The sequence below is a fragment of the Cherax quadricarinatus genome, chromosome 1 (assembly GCF_038502225.1).
Source record: "Cherax quadricarinatus isolate ZL_2023a chromosome 1, ASM3850222v1, whole genome shotgun sequence".
Classification (NCBI taxonomy): domain Eukaryota; kingdom Metazoa; phylum Arthropoda; class Malacostraca; order Decapoda; family Parastacidae; genus Cherax; species Cherax quadricarinatus.
In genome coordinates, this window is record NC_091292.1 from 2,466,338 (window position 1) to 2,493,734 (window position 27,397).

Genomic DNA, 27,397 nt, shown 5'->3' on the forward strand with positions numbered 1-27,397 from the left:
AGCCGGAAGAGTTCATTTATACTTGAGCTGAAAGTGCCAGGGTTTGCTGCATTTGCAATATCTAAAGATGGTTGGCACAATCCCACTAGTGGTACAGTATACTTGAAATTATTGACCCAAGATCTGGAATTCATTACCTGAACCAACAAAAAGTCCTCTGCCGGCATACAAATTTAGGGTTATGCTTAAAATCATCTCGTCTCTCAAGATTAACCAAACCAATACTATGCTAAATCATCTAACTCGTATTAATTGACCGAATATTATATGATCTCTAGTCTATTAGTACATCAACTCTTACTTAACCCTTTCAGGGTCCAAGGCCAAAATCTGAAGTGGTGCCCCAGTGTCCAAGAATTTTAAAAAAAAAAAAAAAATTTGTTATTTTTTCTTATGAAATGGTAGAGAATCTTTTTGTGAAGGTAATAAAACAAAAAGTACAAAATTTGATGGAAAAGTGACGAAATTATGCTCTCACAAATTTTGATGTGTCAGCGATATTTATGAATCGACGATTTTGCCGACTTTGACTCCCATTTTAGGCCAATTACATTATTCCAGTCAACCAAATTCTTAGCTATTTCACTAGTATTACTTCTATTCTGTCGATTGAGAACAAGAAATTGCCAAGTCAACTGTTTCAACTACAAAATAAAGAAGATTGGAAATTGGTAATTTGGCCAATTTAACACAAGGTTCAAAATATTCCAATTTCAAAATAGGGTCCAGAATAAACAATGTAGGTATTCCTGGCACTAAACTAACATTTCCTCTGTTCATTAGTTATGTTTTGAGGCTTTACAAATAAATTCTGTTTTGATTTTTTATTCACATAATGAATTTTTATTCACACCAAAAAATAGAAGATTTACTGTTATGCAATATTGTAATAATTGTATAAATATCATCACCACATTTGTGAATGTATATTAGACCCACCAGCTGGCGTGTATTAGACGTGTGAGGTCGTTTGTTTATTCCTGAACATCGGCAAAAATTTAACATTTCCGTTGCTTTGAGCTCAGTTTCAAGCCATTTCCAGTGCTAAAACCAATCAAAATCATCTCTATTTCTGTAATATGTCTTCCATTCTATCAAATGAGACCAAGAAATCGCAAATACAACTATAAAAAACATACAAAAAAACACTGCAAAGTCGCTGTTTTAATCGAAAATCATGGTCTCAGTTTTTTCTCTCATTATACACAGTGTGTTGCAGGATTTGTTTTATGTGGTGCACACATACCACATAGATGTATTCTCTCATATCCAGGCCCAAATGTACCACTCACAGTTTATCAGAGTGAGCTGAGCTCATGGCTAGATCTACGGTTTGGACCCTGACCGTAAAGCCGTAGATCTACGGGACGGACCCTGAAAGGGTTAAAATAGTACTGTTTGTACCAATATTAATTATATTACTTTTAATACTGTTATTAGTTATGTGCTACATCAAGACTGTTATCCATAAGATAAAATATCTTATTATTCATAGGATAAAATAATGAATAGTTAAACATTAACCACTTTTATCCTGTCTAGACTTAAGTAGTTTTTAAGTATTATGCTTAGTCTGCCCAAAATGTCCTGGCATGATAGTGGCTTTCTTTATATTTAAGAAATCCAAGTTGTAATTACACATTGTAACTTTTGCCAAGAAATAAAAATCTTTATCTTTATTTTTAATTCACTTACCGACCTACGTGTAGGAATGGAACTCAGTCGTTAAGTGAAGAGTGTCTGTATATCATCACTTTAACCCCATCTAGTAGCACAATATTCTTTCTCTGCTCAATCTTGCATCTCCATTACCCCTATATTAATTTATTTACCTATTACATGCACCAAGTTGAACGACACTTGCTTACCATTCTACCTAAAATTGTTTTCAGCCTGCACCCCTCCCCCTTTTTGTTTTTTTAGCAAATACACCAATATTTGAGCCTGTGAGAGTAGATTATAAAATCTTACTTGTCTCTATAAATGGGAGCTAAGAGAGGAGAAAGCCAGTTCTTGTTTACTTCACAGTGGGCATCCAGGAAGAGAACTACTTCTCCTCTGGCTTCTTCAGCTCCTGTAGTACGAGTTCTAATAAGTCCAGCACGTTCCTTATTGCGTATTAACCGCACCTTGCCATTCCATCTTGTTATATAATCCTCCAAAGGCTCTTTCAGAGATGCTGCAAAAATTAATATTGTCAGCAATATATGGTACACACTAAAGCATATTTAATTCCCTAATTGTACCTACATGAGCAGAGCTAAGCATTGGTATTTAACTTATCAAGTCTTTATAAATTTCTAATGGTTATAACACTTACTACCTTCTCTTCTAACCTATTCCAGAAGAACTGTCAAGTATCCTTTAGGCAGCTCTTGTTTATAGCAGTGGCCCCTTGTTCTACCTGTTGATGAGGTTAGGAAATTTATGAGGTATTATGACAGAATTATGAGGTGCTATGAAAGATTATGCAGTGTCAAGAAGAATAAATAAGAAAATCCTTTCTTTCATATCCTTAAATTTTATACGGTATATGGTGGATATCGTGCTTCCTCATTGTTGCCTATCCCTATGGATGGCATGCTTAATGCTTTGAACCTTAAGATTCCAGAGGCTTTCACTCTGCCAACCACTTCAAAGCTACTCATAAAGAACTCCTCCTTACCTTAATGTGATCCTGACAGTAATTTAATATGCCAAGAAAATCCTGAAACTCTATCATTCATTCAGTATTGTCCCTGTTCCTATTCCATCCTTCCTTAAACTCTCATTTATTACTAGAAAAACATTTTCTTTGTATCAATTCAAGTACCTAGCTTCATCCTATATATAGTATTAATTAGAATTTTTTATTGAATTACTGAATTCCTTCAATACAGTATAGAGTAAGTGCAGTAGGACCCCTGTATCCACGGAGGATATGCTCCAAGGACCGGCCGTGAATACTGAAACCGTGGATAGTAGCAAACCCTATAAGTAAGTCTTATACATACTTATTATAAAGTTTAATTGAAAAATTATGCATACTAAGTGGAGAATTATCACTTTAAATGTTGGAAGTACTTCACGGCTTCTCTTAGGCTTTGAAGAACTACCAGTTTTTCTACCTTTGTGCTTTAGAGGCATTATTATGCAAAATTAAGAGGTATTTTTGGGTCACAGCAAACCGCGGATAAGTGAAACCGCGGATATCGAATCAGTGTATACAGGGGTTCTACCGTGTTCTTATTCTCATGTACTATATGTCTCATTGTCTAGCAGTTGTTAGTTACTTTCAAGACTATCTGAAATGCATAACAAGGGGCTTTCTATAAAGTACTTCATACATGTCAATTACCCTAATTGTATACTGCGCAGTATGCCACTTATTAAAAATACAGTGGACCCCCGCCTTACGATATTAATTCGTTCCTAAGAGCTCATCGTAAGCCGAAATTATCGTTAGCCGAATTAATTTTCCCCATAAGAAATAATGGAAATCAAATTAATCCGTTTGACACCCCAAAGTATGAAAAAAATTTGTCTTCACTGAACGTCAAATTGCTTTCTGCAGTCCATTTAAAGATTTGGCTGATGTCTGTTTGGAGATTTGCAGTGTTTTCGATGGATGAAACTGTCATGCTAATTCTGGTATCACCAGCAAAGGACAGTGCTGTGGCTTACATTTCTATGTCAGATACAAGGATGAGGAACAGGATGGTAGCGAGTACTGTACCTTGTGGAACAGCGCTTTTCACTGCAGCTACCTCTGACTTTGCTCTGTTTACTATAACTCTGTGTTCTATTTGTTAGAAGTTATAGATCCATGTACCCACTTTCCCTGTTATTCATTTATCATATATTTTATGTGCTCTTATACCATGATCACATTTGTCGAAGACTTTCACAAAGTCTGTGTGTACTACACCTGCACTTTGTCCTCCAGAGCATCCAAGACCATGTCGTAGTGGTCCAGTGGTTGTAAGAGGCAGGAGCGACCTGCTCTAAACCCATGCTGCCATAGGTTGTGCAACTGATGGCTATCTAAAGTGGGTGGTAATTTTGTTTCATAGAACCCTTTCAAAGATTTTTGTGATATGGTATGTTAGTGTTATCGGTCTGTAATTCTTCGCAATTGCTTTACTGCCATCTTGTGGAGTGAAGCATGGAGCAAGATCCTGCTAGAAAATGTCTTCTCCATCAGGAAAGCCTCTATCAACAATGGGAAGCAAATGAGTTGCCAGGATTGCCTTGTATTTGTCACTGTTCATCACGCCCTCAACAATAATTAACCATCTGGGGCCTTTAGCAGCAAACTTACCCCAAAACATCTTAGGGGGATGTTTTGGCACTTTTTTAATGTGTCTATTCCAAAGAGGTTTGCCTTCACTTCGTCTCACTACAACTGATCTGTACCCATGTACTTCTGAAAATACAACTTTTCTCTATTCATCTGTCATCCATCCCTTATGATCAAGTGCCCACTGCAGCCGTTTTTCATCTTTTCTTCATAGCAGCAGTCAATAATTGTTTCTTTATCAGCTTCCTGGCAGCTCTGCCAACTTCAAGGAGCCTTTGTCAAACAGCTGAAGAGTCAACATTTATGCCAGCTAAAACCAAATCTCTCTAGAGATCTTTGTTCAACTGCCTCCCAGCACACGTAAGGGGGATTACCAACAGACCCCTGGCAGTCTTCAAGCTGGCACTGGACAAGCACCTAAAGTCAGTTCCTGATCAGCCGGGCTGTGGCTCGTACGTTGGTTTGCGTGCAGCCAGCAGTAACAGCCTGGTTGATCAGGCTCTGATCCACCAGGAGGCCTGGTCACAGACTGGGCCGTGGGGGCGTTGACCCCCGGAACTCTCTCCAAGTAAACTCCAGGTAAACACTATTTCTTATGATAACCTTGTCATCAGGAGGGGCTGTCTTAAGTTTTCTTCCACCTCTTCTTCAACACAGGGCTCCACAATCACTAGTGTCATCAGCTCTCTTCAAAACCTGACCAACAGTTGACTGCTAGACTCAAATTTTTGGTGATCTGTCTGATAGTAAAATCAGCATGTTTTCTAAGAGTTACAATACTTGTATGCTGCCTAGGTGTAATATCCATCAAGAATTTCAGCAGTAATCATGAACTAAAGGGGAGAATGTGACAAAACCACATTCACTCATGAAGCACATGTGCAGGAATAGCCTTACAGAACAACAGCTGCTGTAGCACTGATGAGAGTTGCAGGGTAACACCACAGCTAGATGATTGCCAGAAGTAGGTAGCAAACTCTTATGGAAAGAAAAGAACCCAAAATACATTAATTAAGCCAGACTAAGACTTTTTTTCAAAAGGCCGGCTGTCTCCCACTGAGACAGGGTGACTCAAAAAGATATATGCAACCTACAAAATACCTTCACCTTGTCCCAATGTAATATCCCCAGATTGTAATTTGAGTAAACTTACTGTCTGCTATAAATAAAAAAACAGATGTACAGCTTAAAAAAACTATGATCAATTTCTCTAGTATTAAGTAGTCTGTAAGCCATTAAATTTAGTCTGCAAATAAGGCCATGGCATGATAGTGGCTCTCTTTGCACTGCAGCTCATTATTGTAATTACATCATCTCAATGTAAACTTGCAAGGAAATAAAAAATTGTATTTGTATCATTCCACCAATCACTCCTCTTTCCTCCTACACCCACCCTCCTATAGCCACAAACTTCTGCCCCACACTCTAATACTGCATTTTTAAAACTATTCCAACCCTCTTCAACCCTCCCACTACTCATACTTGCACTAACCCACCTTTCTGCCAATAGCTGCTTATATCTCACCCTAACTTCCTCCTCCCTTAGTTTATACACTTTCACCTCCTCTCTCATACTTGCTGTTGACATTTTCCTTTTGTCCCATTTACCTCTTACTCTAACTGTAGCTACAACTAAATAATGATCCGATATATCAGTTGCCCCTCTATAAACATGTACATCCTTAAGCCTACCCATCAACCTTTTATCCACCAATGCATAATCTAACAAACTACTTTCATTACGTGCTATATGATACCTAGTATAATTATTTATCCTCTTTTTCATAAAATATGTATTACTTATTACCAAACCTCTTTCTACACATAGCTCAATTAAAGGCTTCCCATTTTCATTTACCCCTGGCACTCCAAATTTACGTACTACTCCCTCCACAACATTTTTACCCACTTCAGCAGTGAGATGCCCAACCACAAGTATTCTCTCACTAGGTTCAAAACTCCCCATGCACTCACTGAACATTTCCCAAAATCCCTCTCTCTCCTCTACACTTCTCTCTTCTCCAGGGGCATAAACACTATAACCCACTTTTCACATCCAACCCTTATTTTACTCCACACAATCCTTGAATTTATACATTTATATTCCCTCTTTTCCTGCTATAACTTATCCTTCAACATTACTGCTACTCCTTCATTAACTCTAACTATTTGAAACCCCTGACCTAATCCCATTTATTTTTCCCCACTGAAACTCTTCCACCCCCTTCAGCTTTGTTTCACTTAAAGCCAGGACATCCAGCTTCTTCTCATTCATAACATCCACAGTCATCTCTTTCTTATCATTAGCACAACATCCACGCACATTCAAACATCCCACTTCAACGGTTTTCTTCTTTCTTTTTAGTAGGCTATACGGTAAAAGGGGTTACTAGCCCATTGTTCCCGGCATTTTAGTTGACTTTTACAACACGCATGGCTTACGGAGGAAAGATTCTTATTCCACTTCCCCATGGATATGAAACGAAAAGTAGTAAGAACAAGAGCTATTAAGATAAAATCAAAGAAAACTCAAATGAGTGTATACATAAACGTGTACATGTATGTGTAGTGTGACCTAAGTGTAAGTAGAAGTAGCAAGACGTACCTGAAATCTTGCACGTTTATGAGACAGAAAAAGAGACACCAGCAATCCTACCATCATGTAAAACAAATACAGGCTTCCTTTTTACACTCACTTGGTAGGACGGTAGCACCTCCCTAAATGGTTACTGTCTACCAACATATTATGAGATAATCACAAAATTTACTCCTGTTCCAATTAATCTGCACACTACTGTAGATCCTATGGTTATGAGCAGAAGATACTATCACTGAGCTACAGGTTTCAAGAAATGTGGATATTATGTTGTCATATGGTGATTTTATAATATTCTTTCTTTCTTCTTTCAACACACCGGCCGTATCCCACCAAGGCGGGGTGGCCCAAAAGGAAAAACGAAAGTTTCTCTTTTTACATTTAGTAATATATACAGGAGAAGGGGTTACTAGCCCCTTGCTCCCGGCATTTTAGTCGCCTCTTACAACATGCATGGCTTACGGAGGAAGAATTCTGTTCCGTTTCCCCGTGGAGGTAAGAGGAAATAAACAAGAACAAGAACTAGAAAGAAAATAGAAGAAAACCCAAAGGGGTGTGTATATATATGCTTGTACATGTATATGTAGTGTGACCTAAGTGTAAGTAGAAGTAGCAAGACATACCTGAAATCTTGCATGTGTATGAGACAGAAAAAAAAAAGACACCAGCAATCCTACCATCGTGTAAAACAATTACAGGCTTCAGTTTTACACTCACCTGGCAGGACGGTAGTACCTCCCTGGGCGGTTGCTGTCTACCAACCTACTACCTAGATTTTATAATATTACATATTATTAATATTAACTGAGAGCTTATTAAAATGAAAAAAATTCAGTAAATGAATTGTTTTGGCCTTCAAGGACAGTTGTCATATGATGATTTTGCAACACATCACATTATTAACCACTTGAGAGTCTGTGCCGTTGTTCTACAAGTTTGAACAATGGGTACGTGCCATTCTAAGCCATGAACTCAGCTCACTCAGATAAGCTGCAAGCAGTAAATCTGGGCCTAGAGGTGAAAGAATGGGTCTATGTGATAAGTGTGCACCATATAAAAAATTCTGCAGCACTCAGTGAATGAGGAAAAAACTGCAACCATGTTTTGGGTTTAAAACAGTGACTCTGCGGAGTATTTTCGTATTGTTTTTATAGTTGTATTCACGATTTCTTGGTCTCATTTGATAGAATGGAAGATATATTACAGAAATAGCTTGAAATTGAGCTCAATGTAGGGGAAATGTTAAATTTTTCCAATGTTCAAGAGTAAACAAATCACATTACGCATCCAACACTCGTCAACTGGTGGGTCTAAAATGTGTTCACGAAAGCATTGATATTGTTTATTCAATTATTACAATAGTGCATAAAAGTAAATCTTCTGTTTTATGGTGTGAATAAAAACTGTGAATAAAAAATCAAAATGGAATTCATGTGTAAAGCTTGGAAATGTAACAAATGAACAGAAGAAATGTTATTTTAGTGCCAGGAATGCCTGCACTGTTTATTCTGGACCCTATTTTGTAACTGGAATATTTTGGAACTGGGTAGTTGAAGTAGTTGATTAGGTGGTTTCTTATGCTCAATCGATAAATTGGAAGGCATACTAGCAATACATGTATAGCTAAGAATTTGGTCAACTGGAACAATGTAATTAGCCTAAAATAGGACTCAAAGTAAGCAAAAATCACCAATGCATAAATATCACTAACAGCAGAATTCGCGATGGTGTAATTTTAATTTTCCACCAAATTTCATACTTTTTTGTTATATTACCTTCAGAACAAGATTCTCTACCCTTTCATAAGAAAAAAAAAAATTTCTTTTTGAAAATTCTTGGACAAATTATAGAGAATCTTTTCCCGATGGTATGAAATTTGATGGAAAACTTAGAATTACACTCTCACTATCGGTCTCGGTGATATTTACACATCGGTGATTTCACCCACTTTGAGCCCTATTTTCAAGAAATTCCATTGTTCCAGTCGACCAAACTCATAACTATTTTGCTAGAAATCCATTTGTTCCATCGACTGAGTACAAGAAACCGCCCATTTACCTATTTCAACTACCCAATGAAGTGATCAGAAATTGGTAATTTGGCCAATTTCATACACAATTCAAGGCCAATTTCAAAATAGGGTACAGAATTAACAACACAAATATTCCTAGCACTAAAATAACATTTTCTCTGTTCATTAGTCACATCTCCAGGCCCCTCATATTACGCTTGCTTTCATAAGAAAAAACCATAAGAAAGGAGGAACACTGCAGCAGGCCTGTTGGCCCATACTAGGCAGGTCCTTACAATTCATCCCACTAACAAACATTTGACCAACCCAATTTTCAATGCTGCCCAAGAAATAAGCTCTGATATGCAAGTCCCACTCAAATCCAACCCCTCCCACTCATGTACTTATCCAACCTAAATTTGAAACTACCCAAAGTCCTAGCCTCAATAACCCAACTAGGTAGACTGTTCCACTCATCAACTACCCTATTTCCAAACCAATACTTTCCTATGTCCTTTCTAAATCTAAACTTATCTAATTTAAATCCATTACTGCAGGTTCTCTCTTGGAGAGACATCCTCAAGACCTTATTAATATCCCCTTTATTAATACCTATCTTCCACTTATACACTTCGATCAGGTCTCCCCTCATTCTTCGTCTAACAAGTGAATGTAACTTAAGAGTCTTCAATCTTTCTTCATAAGGAAGATTTCTAATGCTATGTATTAATTTAGTCATCCTACGCTGAATGTTTTCTAACGAATTTATGTCCATTCTGTAATATGGAGACCAGAATTGAGCTGCATAATCTAGGTGAGGCCTTACTAATGATGTATAAAGCTGCAGTATAACCTCTGGACTTGACTTAAGAAATCGTAATGACACGATTGCAAATAAACCATACCCCCGGCCGGGATTGAACCCGCGGTCATAGAGTCTCAAAACTCCAGCCCGTCGCGCTAGCCACTAGACCTCTCAAAACTCCAGCCCGTCGCGCTAGCCACTAGACCTCTGGACTTCTGTTGCTTACACTTCTTGATATAAATCCCAGTAATCTATTTGCCTTATTACGTACGCTTAGGCATTGCTGTCTTGGTTTAAGGTTGCTGCTTACCATAACCCCCAAGTCCTTTTCGCAATCTGTATGGCTAAGTTCTACATTATTTAACTTATAAGTGCTAGGGTTATGGACACTCCCGAGCTTCAGAACCTTGCATTTATCTACATTGAACTGCATCTGCCACTTTTCTGACCAAGAGTAGAGTTTGTCTAAATCCTCCTGAAGTTCCCTAACATCTACGTTTGAATCAATTATCCTACCTATCTTCGTGTCATCGGCGAATTTGCTCATATCACTAGTAATTCCTTCATCAAGATCATTGATATATATTATAAACAACAACGGGCCCAAGACTGATCCCTGTGGAACGCCACTTGTTACAGATCCCCACTCGGATTTAACCCCATTTATGGACACTCTCTGCTTCCTATCTGTGAGCCATGATTCGATCCACGAGAGCACCCTTCCCCCAATGCCATGAGCTGCTACTTTTTTCAACAGTCTTTGGTGCGGAACTCTATCAAATGCCTTACTAAAATCTAAGTAAATAATATCAAATTCTTTATCGTGGTCAACAGCCTCAAAAGCTTTACTGAAGAAAGTTAATAAATTAGTTAGACAAGACTGGCCTCTTGTGAATCCATGCTGAGTATCATTAATCAAGCTATGCTTATCGAGATGGCTTCTTATAATCTCAGCTATAATTGACTCTAGTAATTTGCCTACAATTGAGGTCAGGCTTATTGGGCGGTAATTTGACGGCAACGACTTGTCCCCTGTTTTAAAAATAGGAATTACATTAGCCATCTTCCACATATCGGAAAATATTAGTTAATGGTTCACAGACTTCCATTTTGCATTCCTTAAGAACCCTTGAAAAAACCTCATCAGGACCCGGTGACTTATTTTGCTTCAGTTGGTCTATCTGCTTCACAACCATTTCACTAGTGACTGTGATGTTACATAATTTATCTTCTTCTGGCCCACTATAAAAATTAATTACCGGAATATTTTTTTTTTACCGGAATATTATTAGTGTCTTATGCCTTTTCCAAATCCATAAATGCCACAAAGACCTCTTTAGCCTTATCTAAATACTGTTCACTTATATGTTTCACTGTTAACACCTGGTCCACACACCCCCTACCTTTCCTAAAGCCTCCTTGTTCATCTGCTATCCTATTCTCCGTCTTACTCTTAATTCTTTCAATAATAACTCTACCATACACTTTACCAGGTATACTCAGCAGACTTATCCCCCTATAATTTTTGCACTCTCTTTTATCCCCTTTGCCTTTATACAAAGGAACTATGCATGCTCTCTGCCAATCCCTAGGTACCTTACCCTCTTCCATACATTTATTAAATAATTGCACCAACCACTCCAAAACTATATCCCCACCTGCTTTTAACATTTCTATCTTTATCCCATCAATCCCGGCTGCCTTACCCCCTTTCATTTTACCTACTGCCTCACGAACTTCCCCCACACTCACAACTGGCTCTTCCTCACTCCTACAAAATGTTATTCCTCCTTGTCCTATACACGAAATCACAGCTTCCCTATCTTCATCAACATTTAGCAATTCCTCAAAATATTCCCTCCATCTTCCCAATACCTCTAACTCTCCATTTAATAACTCTCCTCTCCTATTTTTAACTGACAAATTCATTTGTTCTCTAGGCTTTCTTAACTTGTTAATCTCACTCCAAAACTTTTCCTTATTTTATTTTTATTATTTTTTTTTATTATCACACTGGCCGATTCCCACCAAGGCAGGGTGGCCCGAAAAAGAAAAACTTTCACCATCACTCGCTCCATCACTGTCTTGCCAGAAGGGTGCTTTACACTACAGTTTTTAAACTGCAACATTAACACCCCTCCTTCAGAGTGCAGGCACTGTACTTCCCATCTCCAGGACTCAAGTCCGGCCTGCCGGTTTCCCTGAATCCCTTCATAAATGTTACTTTGCTCACACTCCAACAGCACGTCAAGTATTAAAAACCATTTGTCTCCATTCACTCCTATCAAACACGCTCACGCATGCCTGCTGGAAGTCCAAGCCCCTCGCACACAAAACCTCCTTTACCCCCTCCCTCCAACCCTTCCTAGGCCGACCCCTACCCCGCCTTCCTTCCACTACAGACTGATACACTCTTGAAGTCATTCTGTTTCGCTCCATTCTCTCTACATGTCCGAACCACCTCAACAACCCTTCCTCAGCCCTCTGGACAATAGTTTTGGTAATCCCGCACCTCCTCCTAACTTCCAAACTACGAATTCTCTGCATTATATTCACACCACACATTGCCCTCAGACATGACATCTCCACTGCCTCCAGCCTTCTCCTCGCTGCAACATTCATCACCCACGCTTCACACCCATATAAGAGCGTTGGTAAAACTATACTCTCATACATTCCCCTCTTTGCCTCCAAGGACAAAGTTCTTTGTCTCCACAGACTCCTAAGTGCACCACTCACTCTTTTTCCCTCATCAATTCTATGATTCACCTCATCTTTCATAGACCCATCCGCTGACACGTCCACTCCCAAATATCTGAATACGTTCACCTCCTCCATACTCTCTCCCTCCAATCTGATATTCAATCTTTCATCACCTAATCTTTTTGTTATCCTCATAACCTTACTCTTTCCTGTATTCACCTTTAATTTTCTTCTTTTGCACACCCTACCAAATTCATCCACCAATCTCTGCAGCCTCTCTTCAGAATCTCCCAAGAGCACAGTGTCATCAGCAAAGAGCAGCTGTGACAACTCCCACTTTGTGTGTGATTCTTTATCTTTTAACTCCACGCCTCTTGCCAAGACCCTCGCATTTACTTCTCTTACAACCCCATCTATAAATATATTAAACAACCATGGTGACATCACACATCCTTGTCTAAGGCCTACTTTTACTGGGAAAAAATTTCCCTCTTTCCTACATACTCTAACTTGAGCCTCACTATCCTCGTAAAAACTCTTCACTGCTTTCAGTAACCTACCTCCTACACCATACACTTGCAACATCTGCCACATTGCCCCCCTATCCACCCTGTCATACGCCTTTTCCAAATCCATAAATGCCACAAAGACCTCTTTAGCCTTATCTAAATACTGTTCACTTATATGTTTCACTGTAAACACCTGGTCCACACACCCCCTACCTTTCCTAAAGCCTCCTTGTTCATCTGCTATCCTATTCTCCGTCTTACTCTTAATTCTTTCAATTATAACTCTACCATACACTTTACCAGGTACACTCAACAGACTTATCCCCCTATAATTTTTGCACTCTCTTTTATCCCCTTTGCCTTTATACAAAGGAACTATGCATGCTCTCTGCCAATCCCTAGGTACCTTACCCTCTTCCATACATTTATTAAATAATTGCACCAACCACTCCAAAACTATATCCCCACCTGCTTTTAACATTTCTATCTTTATCCCATCAATCCCGGCTGCCTTACCCCCTTTCATTTTACCTACTGCCTCACGAACTTCCCCCACACTCACAACTGGTTCTTCCTCACTCCTACAAGATGTTATTCCTCCTTGCCCTATACACGAAATCACAGCTTCCCTATCTTCATCAACATTTAACAATTCTTCAAAATATTCCCTCCATCTTCCCAATACCTCTAACTCTCCATTTAATAACTCTCCTCTCCTATTTTTAACTGACAAATCCATTTGTTCTCTAGGCTTTCTTAACTTGTTAATCTCACTCCAAAACTTTTTCTTATTTTCAACAAAATTTGTTGATAACATCTCACCCACTCTCTCATTTGCTCTCTTTTTACATTGCTTCACCACTCTCTTAACCTCTCTCTTTTTCTCCATATACTCTTCCCTCCTTGCATCACTTCTACTTTGTAAAAACTTCTCATATGCTAACTTTTTCTCCCTTACTACTCTCTTTACATCATCATTCCACCAATCACTCCTCTTCCCTCCTGCACCCACTTTCCTGTAACCACAAACTTCTGCTGAACACTCTAACACTACATTTTTAAACCTACCCCATACCTCTTCGACCCCATTGCCTATGCTCTCATTAGCCCATCTATCCTCCAATAGCTGTTTATATCTTACCCTAACTGCCTCCTCTTTTAGTTTATAAACCTTCACCTCTCTCTTCCCTGATGCTTCTATTCTCCTTGTATCCCATCTACCTTTTACTCTCAGTGTAGCTACAACTAGAAAGTGATCTGATATATCTGTGGCCCCTCTATAAACATGTACATCCTGAAGTCTACTCAACAGTCTTTTATCTACCAATACATAATCCAACAAACTACTGTCATTTCGCCCTACATCATATCGTGTATACTTATTTATCCTCTTTTTCTTAAAATATGTATTACCTATAACTAAACCCCTTTCTATACAAAGTTCAATCAAAGGGCTCCCATTATCATTTACACCTGGCACCCCAAACTTACCTACCACACCCTCTCTAAAAGTTTCTCCTACTTTAGCATTCAGGTCCCCTACCACAATTACTCTCTCACTTGGTTCAAAGGCTCCTATACATTCACTTAACATCTCCCAAAATCTCTCTCTCTCCTCTGCATTCCTCTCTTCTCCAGGTGCATACACGCTTATTATGACCCACTTCTCGCATCCAACCTTTACTTTAATCCACATAATTCTTGAATTTACACATTCATATTCTCTTTTCTCCTTCCATAACTGATCATTTAACATTACTGCTACCCCTTCCTTTGCTCTAACTCTCTCAGATACTCCAGATTTAATCCCATTTATTTCCCCCCACTGAAATTCTCCTACCCCCTTCAGAATTGTTTCGCTTAGAGCCAGGACATCCAACTTCTTTTCATTCATAACATCAGCAATCATCTGTTTCTTGTCATCCGCACTACATCCACGCACATTTAAGCATCCCAATTTTATAAAGTTTTTCTTCTTCTCTTTTTTAGTAAATGTATACAGGAGAAGGGGTTACTAGCCCATTGCTCCCGGCATTTTAGTCGCCTCATACGACACGCATGGCTTACGGAGGAAAGATTCTTTTCCACTTCCCCATGGACAATAGAAGAAATAAAAAAGAACAAGAGCTATTTAGAAAAAGGAGAAAAACCTAGATGTATGTATATATATATATGCATGTGCGTGTCTGTGAAGTGTGACCAAAGTGTAAGTAGGCGTAGCAAGATATCCCTGTTATCTAGCGTGTTTATGAGACAGAAAAAGAAACCAGCAATCCTACCATCATGCAAAACAGTTACAGGTTTTTGTTTCACAGTCATCTGGCAGGACGGTAGTACTTCCCTGGGTGGTTGCTGTCTACCAACCTACTACCTTATTTTCAACAAAATTTGTTGATAACATCTCACCCACTCTCATTTGCTCTCTTTTTACATTGCTTCACCACTCTCTTAACCTCTCTCTTTTTCTCCATATACTCTTCCCTCCTTGCATCACTTCTACTTTGTAAAAACTTCTCATATGCTAACTTTTTCTCCCTTACTACTCTCTTTACATCATCATTCCACCAATCGCTCCTCTTCCCTCCCGCACCCACTTTCCTGTAACCACAAACTTCTGCTGAACACTCTAACACTACATTTTTAAACCTACCCCATACCTCTTCGACCCCATTGCCTATGCTCTCATTAGCCCATCTATCCTCCAATAGCTGTTTATATCTTACCCTAACTGCCTCCTCTTTTAGTTTATAAACCTTCACCTCTCTCTTCCCTGATGCTTCTATTCTCCTTGTATCCCATCTACCTTTTACTCTCAGTGTAGCTACAACTACTCTCAGTTTCCATTCTGAATTCTTATTCACACAAAAAATAGAAGATTTACTGTTATGCAGACTTCTGCATTATTGTAAAAATGGTATAAATAATATCAGTGCATTTGTATAAGCATATTAGACCCACCAGTTAACGTGTATTGGACATGTTATGTGATTTATTTACTCTTGAACATTGGCAAAAATCGAACATTTCTGCTACTTTGAGCTCAATTTCAAGATACTTTTAAACCATAAACCATTCAAAAACATCTCTATTTCCATAATATATCTTTCATTCTATCCAATGAGACCAAGAAAACGAGAATGAACCAATAAATATCATAAAAAACAAACCACAAAGTCAGTGTTTTAAACCATAAACACGGTCAGTTTTTTTTTCTCATTATGCACTGCATGCTGCAGGATTTTTTATGCAGTGCACACTGACCACTCAAACCCATTCTCTCCTATGTAAGCTTACCAGCTTTCTCCCACAAGATTTGAAGCTGTTAGAATTTTGGTGTAATATTAAGGGACCAACACTGGCTTGCAAACCATATTATAGGACCGACAGTGAAAGGGTTATGTGAGATCTTATTAAAATTAAAAAGAATGAATTGTTTTGGCATTCTAGTAATGAATATTATTACAGCTGATGAACTATATTATTGATATCACAGCCAAATGAGAGATTTTCCAAACTAAAATTACGAGTTTTTTCTCAAAAACAAAAAAATTTTTAATGTCAGAGTTCATTCTTAAATAGTGTAAACATTTTACAAACATTAGAAATTTTCAAAAAAATTTATGAAGCAAAAGGTAAAAATAATTTCCTTAAAAGGATACTCAATAATATCAGCACCTTTATTACTGAAGTCATCTACTAGTAGAACTTCTTTCAAGAACTGTGGCGGCGAGCGGTCAATGACACTATGAACTGTCCGCATCAATGTTGAGAAACCCTCATTATGGAACACAATCACCACAGTTGTTGTTGGTAGATCATCTGGATATTCCCAGTGACTGCATCTGAAACATCCCCACAACAGTAAAATGATTTAATAGCTAGATATGAAATCCCCCACATTTCACTCTAAGATCAGACCAAGTGGAGAGAAGTGGCTTTTATGACTTAAGGTGCTATTGAAGTGTGATGAAGGTAACATTTATAAGGTGATTCAGGAAAACCACTTAGCCAGACTTGAGTAACTGCCTTGGCAGGAGATGGACAATGAAGGTAAAAAAAAAAATTACAATTTATCTATGGAGGTAAACAAGGGAAATGCACCAGAGAATAACAGAACAAACATTTTTATACAGGTTTCAGGCATGGGTTTTGACTGCTGCAGTGAGGAGAGAGCTAAAGGCAGTGGAGATATAATGTTTGAGAGCAATATGTGGTGTGAATATCATGCACAGAATTTGGACGCAAGAAAATTAAAAGAATATGGGATCACCCTGGATATAATTCAGGGCTGAGGAAGAGTTGTTGAGGTGGTTTGCACATGTTTAGAGGGAGAGGGATAAAATGGCAAAGAATGTGTATAAAGCTGGGGTGGAATGTAGGGGGGTAGGGAAATGATTGGAAAGAGGGGGTTAAAGGAAGATTTGAGTTTTAGTGGCTTGAGTATCCAACAGGCTTGCGAGAGCGAGTTGATGGATGTGTACCTTATGACTTGACATGCACAAATAATCTACGCATAGGAGAGAGAAGTTGTAGCTACAATAAGAGTAAGAGGTAGATGGGGCAAAAGGAAAATGGCAACAGCAAGTAAGAGAGAGGTGAAAGTTTATAAACTAAGGGAGAAAGAAGTTAGGGTGAGATATAAGCAACTATTGGGAGAAAGGTGGGCTAGTGAGAGCATAGGTAGTGTGAAGGTTGAAAAGGGGTGGGATAGTTTTAAAAATGCAGTGTCTGTGCAGAAGTCTGTGGTTATAGGAGAGTGGGTGCAGGAGGAAAGAGGAATGATTGGAGGAATGATGAGGTAAAAGGTATAATGAAAGAGAAAAAGGTTGCTCATGAGAGGTTTTACAAAGCAAAAGTGATATAAGAAGGGTGGAGTATATGGAAAAGTAAAAGTGAAGTGAAGAGAGTGGAGAGGGAGTGCAAAAGGAGAGCAAATGAGAGAATGGGTGGAGTGTTGTCAACAAATTTGGTAGAAAATGAGGAAAAAAAATTGGGGATAAATAGGTTAAGAAAGCCTAGGGAACAAATGATTTGACAGTTAAAAACAGAATAAGGGAGTTAACAGATGGGAGTTGGAGGTATTGGAAAGATGGCAGGAATATTTTGAAGAACTGTTAAATGTTGATGAAAAGAGGGAGGTAGTAATTTCATGCACTGGCATGAATGAGGAGTGATAAGGAGCCGGATGCGAGTGTGAGGGAGGTGCGTGAGGCACTGGGTAAAATGAAAGGGAACAAAGCAGCTGGAACTGATGGGATCATGACAGAAACGTTAAAAGTAGGTGGGGATAAGGTTTCAGAGTGGCTGGTACTTTTGTTAAATAAATGTATGAAAGAGGGGAAGGCACCTAGGGAATGGCAGAGAATGTGTATAGTTCCTTTATATAACAGGAAGGGGGACAAAAGAAAATGTAAAAAATTATAAGGGAATAAGTTTACTGAATATACTAAGTAAAGTGTATGGTAGGGTTATTAGTGAAATAATTAGAGGTAAGACAGATCAGGACTGCACATGACCAAGGAGGCTCTAGAATGGGTAGGGGATGTGTAGACCAAGTGTTTACAATGAAGCACAGAGTGAACAATATTTAGATAAAGGTAGGGAAGTTTCTGTTACATTTATGAATTTAGAAAAGGCATGATAAGGTGGATAGGGGAGCAATGTGGCAGATGTTTTACATGTATGGAATAGGTAATATGTTACTAAATGCTGTAAAGAATTTTTATAAGGATAGTGAATCTCAAGTTAGGGTGTGTATGAGATAGGGAGATTACTTCCCAGTAAAAGTATGCCTTAGACAGGAATGTGTAAGATCACCATGGTTGTTTAACCCTTTGAGGGTCGACATGCCCTCTCCGAGACTCGTTCTCAGGGTCGGCCAAATTTAAAAAAAAAAAATAATAAGATAGAGAATCTTTTCCTGATCATAATGACACCAAAAGTATGAAATTTGATGGAAAACTTATGGAATTATGCTCTCGCGAAGTTAGCCGTCTCGGCGATGCTTACACATCGGCAATTTTGCCCACTTTGAGCCCCATTTTCGGCCAATTCCACTGTACTAGTAGACAAAAAACATGAATATTTCGCTAGAACTCCATTTTTTTCTATCGAATGAGTGCAAGAAACCACCCATTTACTAATTTCAACTATCCAGTACAGTGGTCAGAATTTAGCAATTTTGCCAATTTCGCACAAATTTCAAAAGATGCCAATTTCCGAATAGGGTCCAGAATAAACAAGAAAGACATTCCTGGCACTAAAATGACATTTCCTATGTTCATTAGTCACGTCTCAAGGCCCCTCTTACATTCTTTTGCTTTCCACTTTGAATTTTTCTTCTCAAAAAAAAAAAAAAAAATAGAAGATTTACTGTTATGCAGACTACTGCATTAGTGCAAAAAATGGTATAAATAATATTGGCGCACTTGCGAAAGAATATTAGACTCGCCAGTTAACGTGTATTGGATGCTTGGCATGATTTGTTTACTTTTGAACTTTGGTAAAAATCGAACATCTCTGCTACTTTGAGCCCAATTTCAAGGTACTTTTCATTGTAAAACCAGTCAAAATCATCTTAATTTCTGTAATATGTCTTCCATTCTATAAAATGAGACCAAGAAAACTAGAATACAACAATAAATACCATACGAAAATACAGTGCAAAGTCGCTGTTTTATTCCAAAAAAACGGTCAAAGTTTTTTTTTTTCTCGTTATGCACTGTGTGCTGCAGGTTTTTTTTATATTGTGCACACTGACCACATAGACCCATTCTTTCATATGTAGGCCTACCAGCTTTCTCCCACTAGATTTGAGAGCGCTAGAATTTAAGCGAACTAGTACGTCAAAAACCCTGGGTCGTAAGCCGTACTAGTACGGCCGAAACCCCCAAAGGGTTAACATATTTATAGATGGAGCTGTAAAAGAAGTAAATGCTAAGGTGTTGGGGAGAGGGATGGGATTTCATACATTTATTAAACAAAAATACCAACCACTCTAACACCACATCCCCCCCCCTGCTTTTAACATTTCTGTCATGATCTCGTCAGTTCCAGCTGCTTTACCCCCTTTCATTCTACATAATGCCTCACGCACCTCCCCCACACTCACATCCTGCTCTTCTTCATTCCTAAAAGATGGTATACCTCCCTGGCCAATGGATGAAATTACCGTCTCCCTTTCTTCGTCGACATTTAACCCTTTGACTGTCGCGGCCGTATATATACGTCTTACGAGGTACCGTGTTTGACGTATATATACTCATAAATTCTAGCGGCTTCAAATCAAGCAGGAGAAAGTTGGTAGGCCCACATGTGAGAGAATGGGTCTGTGTGGTCAGTGTGCACCATATAAAAAAAAATCCTGGAGCACGCAGTGCATAATGAGAAAAAAAAAACTGACCGTTTTTTTTAATTAAAATGCTGATTTTGTGGTCTATTTTCGTATAGTATTTATGGTTGTATTCTCGTTTTCTTGGTCTCATTTGATAGAATGGAAAACATATTATAGAAATAGAGGTGATTTTGATTGATTTTACTATAAAAAGAACCTAGAAATGGAGCTCAAAGTAGGGGAAATGTTTGATTTTTGCCAATGTTCAAAAGTAAACAAATGATGCCATTGTCCAATAAATATCCAACTAGCCATTCTAATATGCAGTCATGAATGGGTTGATGTTATTTATACAATTATTTCAGTATTGCAGTAGTCTGCATAATAGTAAGTCTTCTATTTTTTGTTTGAATAAAAATTCAAAATAGAAAGCAAGAGTAATATCAGAGGGGCCTGGAGACATGACTGATGAACAAAGAAAATGTTGTTTTAGAGCCAGGAATGTCTGCATTGTTCATTCTGGACCTTATTTTGAAATTGTCATATTTTTTAGCTTTCGTGAAATTGGCCAAATTGCAAATTTCTGACCACATTATTAGGTAGTTGAAATCGGCAAATGGGCAGTTTCTTATACTCAATCGATAGACAAAATGGAGTTCTAAAGAAATAGCTATGAGTTTGGGCGACTGGAACAATGGAATTAGTTGAAAATAGGGCTCAAAGTGGGCAAAATCGCCGATTTGTAAACAGCGCCGAGGTCACTAACTTCGCGAGAGCATAATTCCGTCAGTTTTCCATCAAATTTCGTTTTTTTTGGTGTCATTACAATCGGGAAAAGATTCTCTATCATTTCATAAGAAAAAATTATTTTTTTTTTTTTTTAAATTTTGCGACACCAGGAGACACCTCAGGATTGGGGGTTGCCACAGTCAAAGGGTTAAAAGTTCCTCAAAATATTCCCGCCATCTACCCAATGACTCCATCTCCCCATCTACTAACTCCCCTACTCTGTTTTAACTGACAAATCCATTCATTCCCTAGGGTTTCTTAACTTGTTTAACACTAAAAAATTTTCTTATTTTCATCAGAATTTCTGGACAGTGCCTCTCCCACTATCATCTGCTCTCCTTTTGCACTCTCTCACCACTCTCTTCACCTTTCTTTTACTCTCCATATACTCTGCTCTTCTTATAACACTTCTGCTTTGTAAAAAGCTCTCATAATCTACCTTTTTCTCTTTTATCACACCCTTTACTTCATCATTCCACCAATCACTCCTCTTTCCTCTTGCACCCACCCTCCTATAGCCACAAACTTCTGCCCCACATTCTAAATACTGCACTTTTAAAACTATTCCAACCCTCTTCAACCCACCTTTCTGCCAATAGTTGCTTATATCTCACCCGAACTTCCTCCTCCCTTAGTTTAAACACTTTCACCTCTCTCTTACTTGTTGTTGCCATTTTCCTCTTGTCCCATCTACCTCTTACTCTAACTGTAGCTACAACTAAATAATGATCCGATATATCAGTTGCCCCTCTATAAACATGTACATCCTGGAGCCTACCCATCAACCTTTTATCCAATACATAATCTAACAAACTACTTTCATTACATGCTATATCATACCTTGTATATTTATTTACCCTCTTTTTCATAAAAAATGTATTATATATTACCAAACCTCTTTCTACATATAGCTCAATTAAAGGCTCCCCATTTTCATTTACTCCTGGCACCCCAAATTTACCTACTACTCCCTCCACAACATTTTTACCCACTTTAGCATTGAAATCCCCAACCACAAGTACTCTCACTCTTGGTTCAAAACTCCCCACACGTTCACTCAACATTTCCCAAAATCTCTCTCTCTCCTCGACAATTCTCTCTTCTCCAGGTGCATATACGCTTACTATAACCCACTTTTCACATCCAACCTTTATTTTACTCCACATAATCCTTGAATTAATACATTTATACTCTCTCTTTTCTGCCATAGCTTATCCTTTAACATTATTGCTACTCCTTCTTTAGCTCTAACTCTATTTGAAACCCCTGACCTAATCCCATTTATTTCTCTCCACTGAAACTCTCCCATGCCCTTCAGCTTTGTTTCACTTAAAGCCAGGACATCCAACTTCTTCTCATTCATAACATCCACAATCTCCTTATCATTCACACAACATCCACACACATTCAGACATCCCACTTCGACAAATTTCTTCTTCTGCTGCTGCTTCTTCTTCTTCTTCTTCTTAGTAATCAGTACAGGAAAAGGGGTAAAAGGCTTTGTGTGCAAGGGACTTGGACATAGAGCAGGCATGTGTCAGCATGTTAGTTAGGAGTGAAAGGAGTTGAATGGTTTTTGGGACTTGACAAGCTGTTGGAGTATGAGCAGGGTAATATTTTGTGAAGGGATGCAGGAAAACTAGTTAGTTGGACTCGAGTCCTAGAGGAGGGAAGTACAATATCTGCACTTTAGAGGAGGGGTTTGGGATGTAGGCTATTTGGAGTCGCATCTGAACTGCTGAATCTGGGCGCCTCTGCAAAGAGTGATATTGTGTGAGTGATGGTAAATGTGCTGAATGATGGTGAAAGTGCTTTTTTCCTTTTTTGGTCACCCTGCTTCTGTGGGAGGTGGCCAATGTGTTAAAAAAAAAGTAAGAATAATAATAATGGAAAAAGATCATTATTTATGTTGCATTACTCTTATAACACTGAACATACAGCAGGAATAAGAGAAAAATCAACTACAACAACTCTTCTGCAAACAGCCAAAACAAATCAGCTACAGGTTAGCCATCATTAATCAGGCATCGTCGGGACCTGTAAGATGCCGGATTAGTGATTTTGCCGGATTACAGAGTGGTTAGGTTAGAATACACTTAACCCAATGATGATATTTACACATGGCGATTTCCACCACTTTACGCCCTATTTTTGACTCATTCCATTGTTCCAAACTACCAAACTCATAGCTATTTTGCTAGTATTACTTCTACACAAGTTTGTTGATTGAGTACAAGAAACTGCCCATTTACCTATTTCAGCTACCCAATAAAGTGGTCAGAAATCAGTAATTTGCCCAATTTCACACAAATTTCAAGAGATGCCAATTTCAAAGTAGGGTCCAGAATAAACAATGCAGACATTCCTAGCACTAAAATAACATTTTCTCTGTTCATTTGTCATGTCTCGAGCCCCTTCTTACATTACACTTGAATTTTTATTTACACAAAAAATAGAAGATATACTGTTAGGCAGATTACTGCATTGTTGCAATAATTGTATAAATAATGTCAACTCATTCATGACTGCATATTAGACCGGCCAGTTGGACATGTACTGGACGGTGACATCATTTATTTACTCTTGAACATCGGGAAAAAATCAAACATTTCTGCTTCGAGCTCAATTTTAACCCTTTCAGGGTCAGTGTCATACTATTACGGCTTGCACGCCAGGGTTGGTGCTGTACTAGTACGCGTAAATTCTAGCGCCTTCAAATCTAGCGAGAGAAAGCTGGTAGGCCTACACATGAAAGAATTGGCCTGTGTGGTCAGTATGCACAGTATAAAAAAAAATCCTGCAGCACACAATGCATAATGAGAAAAAAAAAATTCCGACCATGTTTTTCGTTTAAAACGGCAATTTTGCAGTGCATTTTCGTATGGCATTTACGGTTTTATTCTAGTTTTCTTGGTCTCATTTCACAGAATGGGAGACATATTACAGAAACTGAGATGATTTTGATTGCTTTCACAATGAAAAGTACCTTGAAATTGAGCTTTCAAAGTAGCAGAAATGTTCAATTTTTGCCAATGTTTAAAAGTAAACAAATAATGCCACGCATCCAATACACATCAACTGGTGAGTCTAATATTCTTTCACAAGTGCGCTGATATTATTTATACCATTTTTACACTAATCCAGTAGTCTCCATAACAGTATATCCTCTATTTTTTGTGAGAATAAAAGTTCAAAGTGGAAAGCAAAAGAAATGTAAGAGGGGCCTGGAGATGTGACTGATGAACAGAGAAAAATTTTATTTTAGTGCCAGGAATGTCTGTCTTGTTTATTCTGGACCCTATTCTGAAATTGGCACCTTTTGAAATTTTGTGAAATTGGCGAAATTGCCAATTTCTTACCACTTTATTGGACAGTTGAAATCAGTAATTGGCTGATTTCTTGAACTCATTTGATAGTACAAATGGAGTTCTAACGAAATAGCTAAGATTTTTGTCGACTGATACATTGGTATTGGCCGAAAATAGGGTTCAAAGTGAGCAAAATTGCCGATGCATAAACATTGTCGAGACCACTAACTATGCGAGAGCATAATTCCCTAAGTTTTCCATCATGTTTCATACTTTTGGTGTCACTATGATCAGGAAAAGATTCTCTATCATTTCATAAGAAAAAATAATTTTTATTTTTTTGGAAAAATTTTCGGCCTTGAGAACAAGTTTAGGAGAGGGGCCTCTCGACCCTGGAAGGTTTAACCCTTTCAGGGTTGGTGCCATACTAGTACTGCTTGCACGCCAGGGTTGGTGCCGTACTAGTACGCATAAGTTCTAGTGCCTTTAAATCTAGCGAGAGAAAGCTGGTAGCCCTTCATATGAAAGAATGGGTGTATGTGGTCAGTGTGCACAGTATAAAAAAAATCCTGCAGCACACAGTGCATAATGAGAAAAAAAAAAACTCCGACCGTGTTTTTGGTTTAAAACAGCGACGTTGCAGTGTATTTTCGTATGCTATTTATGGTTGTATTCTAGTTTTCCTGGTCTCATTTTATAGAATGGAAGACATATTATGGAAACTGAGATGATTTTGATTGGTTTCACAATGAAAAGTACCTTGAAATTGAGCTCAAAGTAGCAGAAATGTTCGGTTTTTGCCAAAGTTCAAAGGTAAACAAATCATGCCAAGCATCCAATACACGTTAACTGGCGAGTCTAATATTCTTTCACAAGTGCGCTGATATTATTTATACCATTTTTACACCATTTCTACATGAATGCAGTAGTCTGCATAACATAAATCTTCTATTTTTTTGTGAGAATAAAAATTCAAAGTGGAAAGCAAAAGAAATGTAACAGAGGCCTCGGGACATGAGTAATCAACAAAAGAAATGTTATTTTAGTGCCAGGAATGTCTGTCTTGTTTATTCTGGACCTTTTGAAATTTGTGTGAAATTGGCAAAATTGCCAATTTCTGACCACATTATTGGTTAGTTGAAATCGGTAAATGGGTGGTTTCTTGTACTCATTTGATAGACAAAATGGAGTTCTAGCAAAATAGGTATGATTTTTGTCGACTGGTACATTGGAATTGACCGATAATAGTGCTCAAAGTGGGCGAAATCGCCGATGTGTAAATATTGTCAAGACCGCTAACTTCACGAGAGCTTATTTCCGTAAGTTTTCCATCAAATTTCATACTTTTGATGTCATTATGATCGGGAAAAGATTCTCTATCATTTCATAAGAAAAAATAATTTTTTTTTTCGAAAAATTTCCGACCCTGAGAACAAGTTTAGGAGAGGGCCTGCTGACCCTGAAAGGGTTAAGGTACTTTCTGGTGTGACACCAATCAAAATTATATCTATTTCTGTAATATATCTTCCATTCTATTAAATGAGACTAAAAATCAAGAATACAAAAATACAAACTATATGAAAATACAGTGGAACCTCGGCTTACGAACGCCCCACCATGCGATTTTTTCAGGATACGAACCGTCGTTCAGTCAATTTTTTGCCTCTGGATATGAAGGAAGTTTCAGGATGTGAACTTCCCCCTCAAGGAAGGTTCCTTATATAAGTTAATAAATAAAATATTTATTTCTTGGCAAAGGTTACAATGTGTTTACATGTCATAATATGATTGGAGCAAAGAAAGTCACTATCATGATGAGGCATTTCAGGCAGACTTAACCTAATACTAAAAGGCTACTTAAGTCTAGACAGGTCAAAAGTGTACAAGTAGTGGTTACCAATGTTTCGATGATGGTTTACCTGGAGTTTACCTGGAGAGAGTTCCGGGGGTCAACGCCCCCGCGGCCCGGTCTGAGACCAGGCCTCCTGGTGGATCAGAGCCTGATCAACCAGGCTGTTGCTGCTGGCTGCACGCAAACCAACATACGAGCCACAGCCCGGCTGATCCGGAACTGACTTTAGGTGCTTGTCCAGTGCCAGCTTGAAGACTGCCAGGGGTCTGTTGGTAATCCCCCTTATGTGTGCTGGGAGGCAGTTGAACAGTCTCGGGCCCCTGACACTTATTGTATGGTCTCTTAACGTGCTAGTGACACCCCTGCTTTTCATTGGGGGGATGGTGCATCGTCTGCCAAGTCTTTTGCTTTCGTAGTGGGTGATTTTCGTGTGCAAGTTCGGTACTAGTCCCTCTAGGATTTTCCAGGTGTATATAATCATGTATCTCTCCCTCCTGCGTTCCAGGGAATACAGGTTTAGGAACCTCAAGCGCTCCCAATAATTGAGGTGTTTTATCTCCGTTATGCGCGCCGTGAAAGTTCTCTGTACATTTTCTAGGTCGGCAATTTCACCTGCCTTGAAAGGTGCTGTTAGTGTGCAGCAATATTCCAGCCTAGATAGAACAAGTGACCTGAAGAGTGTCATCATGGGCTTGGCCTCCCTAGTTTTGAAGGTTCTCATTATCCATCCTGTCATTTTTCTAGCAGATGCGATTGATACAATGTTATGGTCCTTGAAGGTGAGATCCTCCGACATGATCACTCCCAGGTCTTTGACGTTGGTGTTTCGCTCTATTTTGTGGCCAGAATTTGTTTTGTACTCTGATGAAGATTTAATTTCCTCATGTTTACCATATCTGAGTAATTGAAATTTCTCATCGTTGAACTTCATATTGTTTTCTGCAGCCCACTGAAAGATTTGGTTGATGTCTGCCTGGAGCTTTGCAGTGTCTGCAATGGAAGACACTGTCATGCAGATTCGGGTGTCATCTGCAAAGGAAGACACGGTGCTGTGGCTGACATCCTTGTCTATGTCGGATATAAGGATGAGGAACAAGATGGGAGCGAGTACTGTGCCTTGTGGAACAGAGCTTTTCACCGTAGCTGCCTCGGACTTTACTCTGTTGACGACTACTCTCTGTGTTCTGTTAGTGAGGAAATTATAGATCCATC

General features: G+C 38.6%; 1 protein-coding gene across 3 annotated transcripts in view; it reads right to left on the reverse strand.

Annotated features, from left to right (window-relative positions):
* The window catches only part of Pgant7 (N-acetylgalactosaminyltransferase 7), a 79,936-nt gene that overhangs the window by 39,493 nt on the left and 13,046 nt on the right, over positions 1–27,397 (reverse strand). For all 3 annotated transcript variants that reach the window (XM_070083017.1, XM_070082960.1, XM_070083076.1), the window contains 2 exons: positions 16,579–16,745; positions 1,972–2,179 (listed from right to left, as the gene is read on the reverse strand). In XM_070083017.1, the coding sequence (XP_069939118.1) occupies positions 1,972–2,179; positions 16,579–16,745 (375 nt within the window). The remainder of the gene's footprint in view (positions 1–1,971; positions 2,180–16,578; positions 16,746–27,397) is intronic.